General features: G+C 49.2%; 1 protein-coding gene across 1 annotated transcript; it reads right to left on the bottom strand.

Annotated features, from left to right (window-relative positions):
* Window positions 1–1,080: 1,080 nt before the first annotated feature.
* LOC119089666 (solute carrier family 35 member G1) lies at window positions 1,081–6,678 on the bottom strand. The gene is made up of 2 exons (XM_037212461.1): window positions 6,531–6,678; window positions 1,081–3,890 (listed from the first exon to the last, which is right to left on the bottom strand). The coding sequence occupies exons 1-2, from the start codon at window positions 6,537–6,539 to the stop codon at window positions 2,742–2,744; spliced, it is 1,158 nt and encodes a 385-aa protein (XP_037068356.1). The 5' UTR covers window positions 6,540–6,678; the 3' UTR covers window positions 1,081–2,741.
* Between the last annotated feature and the right edge of the window lie 1,678 nt (window positions 6,679–8,356).

The following is an 8,356-nucleotide window of genomic DNA, read 5'->3' as shown; positions in this document are numbered from 1 at the left end:
AGTCAGCAGACTAGGCCAATTCTGTTCTTGTTTCGATAAAGGCATGTTGCCGAAGTATCAACACATCTATATCTCCATTGCCCTGTTTTTCTCCGAGGAATAAGGCTTTTACTGTTGCCTTATACTTATGAATAATGCTTCTCGCACAAACACTTAGCAACTTACGTAAGATCAACCTCTAGCTCATTTTAGTCAAATTGACACTGCGTTCTAGGAGTTGTCAGTTTTTGGGACGCCACGCTGATTCCAACGTTGCCAGAGAGAGAGAGAGAGAGGGGGGGGGGGGGGGCGCTCAGCGTGACCAGTGCGCAACCAGGGCCGGAAGATGAAAATTGCGAACAGTGCGTGACGTAATGTATCGATGACCTAAGTGACCCTTGCCGATTAAGCCGAGAAATCATTTCATTGGTTAATAAATGGACTTACGCCATTCCGGAAATGTCAAAACGAGTTGGGCAAGGGAACACAAGTTGACACATGTTACGCGAGTTACAAAATTACTTTAAGCCCCGATTCGCAGCTTTAAACGGCAAGCAAAGGTACACCGTGTGTTACTTGCCAATAACCCATTGTTGTGGCGTTCTTGAGCACGTGCATGTACTGATAGAAGTAATAAATGGGATTTTCCCCACGTTAAACTGTGCACTCGATTTGCTGTTAAAAACGCCACCAAAACCTACGTCACATGTTGCATGTCGATTGCGTGTGCCTGCGGATAGGGCCTGTGGACTGGGACGGGACTATGATCCAAGCCTGGCGAGACGGGGAGTCGGGGCTTTTGTTGGGGGCATGTCTCCTCTGGCTTGGTGTTTATCCACTGAGCCTGGTCTGGGTCCCGTTCCGTTGTATTATTTTTTACGGACACATTTTGTCTATTTCTCCTTCACAGGTGGCGATGCGCTTTCAGTTGGATGCATTGTTAACACCGCGAAAACACATATTATCGCAAGTGCGCAGAAGTCTTCAGTACACTTGTGGAGTACAAACGTCTCCCCCCCCCCCTCTCCTCCTCGATGACAGCCTGAACGCATTGCTGCGCAAATATGTATTCAAGTTATTACTATTCAACGCAGTGGCCCAGTACTATCACCCATAAATATCACCATGTGTCACCACCAAGGCAATCCAGCACATATCACCGTCAAGATACACCATCATACATCACCACCATACCGACATAAGCCGTTTTCACGATGGATTAATGCACTGGAAGGTTGTTAAGGAGTTTTTAATGTTTCTTTTAAGTTTTAGTAGCCACCGTAAACTCTGGCAAGAAAAATGTTTTTTGCAAGCGATTCCGTTAACATGTAGTAGGTAAACCACATGCGGCCAGTTAGGAATAATCATTTTCATATCAGACAACACTCTTTACAAACCTGTGTGCAGCCCATGCCTTAAGTTCACCCGAATTCTTGGAAAATCCTAGACCTGGAAATCAGTAATCTGAATCGGTTAAAGGCGTTGGATATCGGCTGCCGCATCATTATTGTTATTGGTGCTATGAGGAGCAAGGCGGGCTTTGAGGATCATTTCATTTAGGGATATTCATCTTGAGTCATGTTAAGGTACGTGAGCTCTGTAAGCCCTTTACGCACTGCGAGCAAGCTCTGTAAATACTGTAAGCAAGCTCTTTAAGTACTGTAAGCAAGTCCTATAAGCACTGTTTACCTGCGAACAAGGACGATACAATGCTATAGGAGTTTGTGTTATCGTGTCTGCGTCAGAGATGCCACCGAATGTTTTTTTTTTAATGTTTTGAGAAGTTTCGGTGTGAAGAGATCTGGCATCATGCCTTCTCATAAGGGCACGATCTCTTTTCTAACAAGCTAATCGCACTTATATCAAATTATGCGTCCATAGAAACATGTGGAATCTCTGCAACACATTTTTAGCCAAAACGCCTTGGAAAAGCAGTTTGGTTAGAAAAAACGCCAAAATATTCCAACAGATGTTTCAAAAAATGTGCAAGTAATTCTTTGTGAACACGGCTATTGCCATAATAAGAACATGCAGACATCAAACATTTGTTTTGGTATCGAACATTTTTGGTACATCCCTGTTCATTGTGATCAATATGGGCGTATTCTAACGAGGCTGCTCGCAATTGATCATTTCAGCCATGAAGATGCGCACAAAGTAGCAAGGGAGGAAACACTCGCTGAGTGATGTGTGTCATACGCACGTTTTTGATGACCCTTGCGTCTTGCGCTGATTATCCGAAACACGTGTCAAATACGCACATGGCGAAAATTTATATGCTTTTGCAAAAAACATTTTCGTCGCTGAGTATAGCACCACGTATTCATTACCGCGACTTGTCAGTTAGCCAAAGGGGCAGAGTCTTGCCTTTCCAAGCCACTCACGAGGAATTCCGTTGCATGCCCTACGCAGCGCGGCGCACACGACACTAATCACACGCAACATGCTACCGCAGGTGTCGATTACAACTTAGTACCGCCCGGCAGCGACAGCTGCCGGCCACACACTTGGTGTCGTCATTCCTGATCATGCATGTGCCTGATTCTCAAGATAGCTTGTGGGTTTTTGGGACGGGCTGAAGCCCGCTTAGCGTAAAAGCAAAGAAACGTGTGCAAAAGCAATCAACACAAACGCAAAGCTATGCTCACAAAGATCAGCGCGCAATCTTTATGTTATATCTTTCAATGTCAGCTTTCCATATTTTGTGCGTTCTGCAATCTACCTAACCAAATTCCCACATTCTGTTCCCATAAGGGCATTGGCTACACGAGCCAGGACAGCCGCTGGCGCACGCTGGACTCCTCGGTCAGCGAGGCCACCCACTTCTTCAGCCCGACGAGCACTACCGAAGTGATGACGAGCACCATGCCGGTGGCCGTCAGTGGGCCGGGCACCTTAGCAAACAGCACAAACTGCCAGCAGACGGCGAAAACCACCTCGCAAACGGTACGTACAGTGGCCACGAGACCGGCCTCTTCGGCGAGGGAAGCGCACGTCAGGCACAGCTGACTCAGAAAGCTGGAGGCGACGAACGTCAGAAGCATGGCCGCCTCGGGCAGCGAGCGCGGTATCTTGAGCTGTGCCACTGCCAGGCACAAGCCAAACACCAGCGGCGTCGCCACGCCCGAGAAGCAGGTCATGATGACGGTCGGTGGCACGCCCTTCAGCATGCGTACCACCACGTACTTGCTGGCGATTAACAGCGCGCCTGTGAGGGCCAGCGCCGCGCCGAGGATGCTGACATCCGTCTGCGACGTGTCGGTGCCGAACAGCACCGGCGGCCGCACGATCAGCACCATGCCGACCATCGTGACCCCGATCGTGGCCACGTGCAGCCAGCCGCACGGCTCGCGCAGGAAGCAGCGCGCGAACATGGCCACGAACACCGGCACGCTGACGAGGATGACGCTGGCGTCCGCCAACGACATGTGTCGCAGGGCGTAGAACTTGAAGACAATGCCGGCGGTGCCAAGCAGGGCGCGCAGGAGTAGCAGGCAGCGCCGACCCGCAGGGAACAGGTCATGCCCCGAACGCAACGCCGCCACCAGGCTCGGCACGAAGAAGCCGACGAAACGGAATGCCGCCAGTTCGGCCGGGTCAAAGTGGTCTAGCAACTGGATGAGGAGTAAGCAGGTGGCGCCGAAAAACCCTGAGCCGAAGGCTAAGAGCAGTCCAGCTTGCGATGGGTCACAGCAGGTCCAGTGGTCGGCTGGTTTCTTGGCGCATGCTTCGGAGGCCGCTTCCGGGAGCTGTTTAAGGGAAGTGGTGTGCTCTATTTCACCTGGACTGTCAGGGGATGGCGCGCCATGTCTCTCTCCGTTTGGCTCCTGCGCTGGGTTCTCGGGCACCTCATGGATCACGTGATATTTGATTGTGCTTCGCCCAATAGGCAGCCAGTGCTGATGCTGTGCCTGCAACACGTGCGATCGTAAGAGGGTATTATCAGTTTTTTTCAGCCACACCACTATGGTCTGCTTTGTTTTGTTAGCTATCCAGGTGAGTTGACTCCTGATCACGAACTGCATTGCGCGGGAACTATGTTCAAGTTGGGGGGGGGGGGGGCAAACTCCAAAAGGCCAAAATGGTTTTTTATGATATAGTAAGCTCCTTAAATGCCAGAATGGCCCGCTTACAGTCAGTACTAGGCCCCTACAGGTCAGAATAGGCCGATAAGATTCAGAACAGGCCCTCTACAGGACAAAATAGCCCTCCACCATCAAAAACGGGCCCTCGACAGGTTGGAATGGGCCCACTACAGGCCTATATGAGCCCTCTAGAGGCCAGAACACGAGCTCCATAGGATACATGTCCTTTACATGTCAGACGGGGCGCTCTACAGGGAACATTGGGTCCTCTACGGGCCAGAATAGGCCCGGTACCTGCCTGAGGCCTCTATAAACAAAAATGGACCCTCTACGGATCAAAATGGCCCTCTGAATGCGAGAATGGCCTCTGTAAAGATCAGAACGGTCGTCTACGGGTTGCAATGAGCCCTCCACAGTCAATAATGGACAGCTTTCAGGTCAGAGCCTCCACAGGCTGGAATGGGCCCTCCAAAGTTAATCATGTGCCTTGCACAGGTCAGAATGGCCCCCCTACAGGCTAAGAAGTGTCCTCAGCTTACATAATCCCTTTACGGTCCAGAATAGGCCTAACCAAAGGACCCTACCAGAACGGGGTCTCCACGGGCCCACCAAGTGGGGGGGCGCCATCCCACTTCCAACTTTCATGTTCGAGAGGCGAGTTGTCCCACCGCCCCTTCGGTTCCCGCGTCCTTGAGCCTATCCTTCCATCGCACATAAATGTGATGGCATGCTGTCTGTTCTCATGTGCTTCAGTAGTCACTAGTTGGTGATAAATTTAGTCATCGCGGACCGTTGCCTCATGGTGTAATTCATGCACATCGGCAAAACTCCAAAGAGAAGGGTCAGTCTTCCTCAATCACGACAGGCACGGGCAGGCGTGTCACTTTCCTTAATCGTTTTGGGGGGCTCAGTGGAAAGGCCTGGCCTAACCCGCCCCATAAATCTGACTTCTCCCCGGATTTCGGTCCTGAGAAGTTGCGTCCTCGATGTTGGAATTTTACCAGATTCGTAGACTCACAATTTCATTCTTGCGTTGTTATGATATCCAACTTCAAGTAAATGTGATCTACCTTTTGTGAAAAGCTCAGAACTAGGCACCATGCTGGTGGCCACCCGACAGAACAGAGCAGGACAACGTCTTGGTAAATCATACTAAGGGATTTAATGACTACCACTGTCGCTGATCATGTTTTAGAACCACCAAAGCTATGATTATGCGACAAATACACTTGCCCCTGTTGGGGAAAACATGCGTTGAATCTGATCTGGGTCACCCCGTACACTAAAGGGCGCCTGCACGTTGCAGTCAAAAATAATATTTATCCCAACTCGAGCGTCATCATTTGAAAACAAAGATTATTTAACTTTTCAGACGCACCAAATGTATGAAGGAGTCAGCGCGCCGAAAACATTCCGCACTCAGAATACTATTCGGCTCATAACTATCATCATACTAATTACCTATTATCTAGCGACCAGTCTTTCAGATGACTGTTCTGCATTTATTTGGTCAAGCATTCACTCGCTGCTCATGTGCATTGAGGGGGCTCAGAGGAGCATGGGGAGCAGCCCCACCAAAAATATACAAAATGTCACCCCCGGGCACGGGTTACGAACCGTTGGAACCAAACAAGTACCTACTGGTGAAAATTTGCAGCAACGCAATGTATGATGATAACGATTCTTCCCATACAATTGGCGATCGACGTACTTCATTAATCCTCGCAAGACACTGGCACATAAAAGCATATTGCATTGACAGGATTAGAAGGCGCATTTTATAAGACATCGTAATCACGTCACAATCGCACCTCGGAGCGAGAGGTCCGAATGAGAGAAACTGAACAGACCACAATCTGACAGTGCAGCACTGCTAGGGCAGGAAGTTAGATAATAAACAAGTTTTAGATAATGAACAACATTTTTAGACAATGAACAAGTTTTAAACGTCCTCCACATGCAGGGAATTTATATTACGTCAGTTTAAGTCCATCCCGAAAAGTTTGTCGTTCAGCGTGACATAGTATGCCTCATAACGATGATGTAGTCTCCGATGTAATGGTATGCAATGCAGTACAGGGGCATCGAAACTGATTAATGTGCTGGAATAAGCTGGAACATTCCACCAAAAATGTCAAGACCAGCGGAATCTTCATGTAAGGCCCCGGGGGCGGACACGTGCCACCTATATCAAATGCATTACATGCATCATATGTACGTGAATACATGTGGGCAAATAAACCTCCGAGGTAGATACACAGGACTCAACAGATCAAGAACATGTCATGTTGTTTTACGCAACGCAAAAAGAGCATGCGCATGCGGCGTGCTGAACTAAATTTCCGCGTAAGCTTTTTTACTTGTGCCCCATTCCTCTTCATTGCAAATTTCTGCTTACGCGTCTGACCACACCTTTCATGAAGTGCTAAACTACTTCAAAGCCGACAAGCACAGAACACAACTCACCCACTCCATGTCCGGTGATTTCTGACGCTGCTCGCCGGGCGAGGCATTGATCTGCGCGACCTTGGGGCAAGCGTCATAGCAGCCGGGCGGCGGCCGTGTCAGGACGGGTCGCGGAGCCGGCGCTCCAGAGCGCCGCACGCCGGTCAGACCGCCCTCCGCCGCACCACATCGTCAGGACCCCTATCGCAATGACGCGCCCTCGCGCCGCCCCTGTCCGCCGCCAGCGACGCTCTTCCGCGGCGTGTTCGTCGCTGGTCGGGCGTCAGCTGATCCCGGCAGTCGATCTGGCGCGCCGTGACGTCACCAGTCGTCGGTGCCCCGCGGGGAATGGCATTGGCGCCGGTAGTGGTGTTTTTGGCGCCCAACTGGACTGTTTGGCACTGTACAGGGGAAACGCCCTCGGGCGAAAATCGGCCCTGATTTGGCGCCGGTTTTGGCGCCGTACGTGGACACAATCATGAAAATATGTGTTGTGTCTCAATCAGCCACTGTTTTGAATAACAGCAACCGCCTTTAAAGTGTCCTAATCAGCAGCACCACTTTAAGACATATCTCCTGTTTTTGTCACACTCGTTTGGTTTATGAGATAAAAAAGACATTTGTGAGCGCTCGCTTTGGACGTTGGTGCCGTAAGCGTCCAAAATACCTTTGCGTTAGCATTAAAAACTAATTCTATTTTTCGTTTCGGCTAAAGAAATTGGTCGGCATTAGCGTGCATAAAGTACGTCAAGTTATGCTGTCCTTGTTCTAGATACGCTGAGCTATTTAGACGCATTCATGTGCTCTCATATTCTTGTAGCACAACCTTTTCCATTTTCGAATTCCAAGTTTTGCGTTAAGATTTTTGAGAATCATATAACTTTCGTTTGGTCTTAACAAGCATCTTCAGTTTTAGGTTTCGGTACTAAACGGCATGCAAACAACCACGAATCTTTCTCTAAGTGAAAGAGGAGCTTGACAGCATATCAGTTCAATGCAGTTACGCTGACTTTGTGGTGAGAATAGGCCAGAAATTGACATTTTCCATTTTATGAAAGAAATACGTCCAGCCTGGGCGCCATTACAGCGCGTCTTTCTCGTCCTCGCACGGCGCCATTGAGGTGGACCAAGGCGCCATTATGTTATGTCATGCTGACTGCCCATTGACAGAGCCTTCAAGGTTACATTTGGCCCCGTATGTGGAAAACATCCGAGCGTATATTGTTAGAGCAAATAAGCGCACCGAAAACAGCACACAGGCATCCATGAAACTTAAGTATTAAAAAGAGGATACTGAGAGCATCTTAGAAAGGGGGAAGATTAGTCTTTCAATCGTCAAATTGTGTCAGAAATGGACGTTTTGCATTTTCAGAAACGTAGAAGTCCAATATGAGCGCCATTGCGGCAATTTACTCCATGCGTCTTGCGATGCCATTACGTACTCTAAGGCGCCATCCTTTCAATATATTCAGGAAACCTAAGGTTGGCAATGCATGGGGAAAAACCGCGAATGCTGCTTCCATACATTCTTTTTGGACATTTCGGGCTCGGATGTTCTTTCAAATACATTCGCTTTGGGCATTCCAGACTCAGATCTTCTCTCAGATGTATTCATTTGGACATTCTTACCGCTGTAATAGTTGCCCTAGACCTTAGATCGCCTCAATAAGAATTGTCTTTCCATAAAAGCACGGGTGAAGCACCGTTTCATCTGCCCATGTATTGCATTTGCCGCTGTGATATTAGCTTAAAAGCCGGGGTGTAGTGTGTTATTCAAAGGGGCTTCAGTCCCTCCCCCCTCCCCCGCCTCCCCCAGCTTTGAGCAGAAAGGAGGGCGAATCTGGGAT

The sequence above is a fragment of the Pollicipes pollicipes genome, unplaced genomic scaffold (genome assembly GCF_011947565.3).
Source record: "Pollicipes pollicipes isolate AB1234 unplaced genomic scaffold, Ppol_2.1 Scaffold_3087;HRSCAF=3621_pilon_pilon_pilon, whole genome shotgun sequence".
NCBI classification, from domain to species: Eukaryota; Metazoa; Arthropoda; class Thecostraca; order Pollicipedomorpha; family Pollicipedidae; genus Pollicipes; species Pollicipes pollicipes.
Note: the sequence above shows the minus strand (reverse complement) of the source record. Positions and strands in the feature narration are given on the sequence as shown.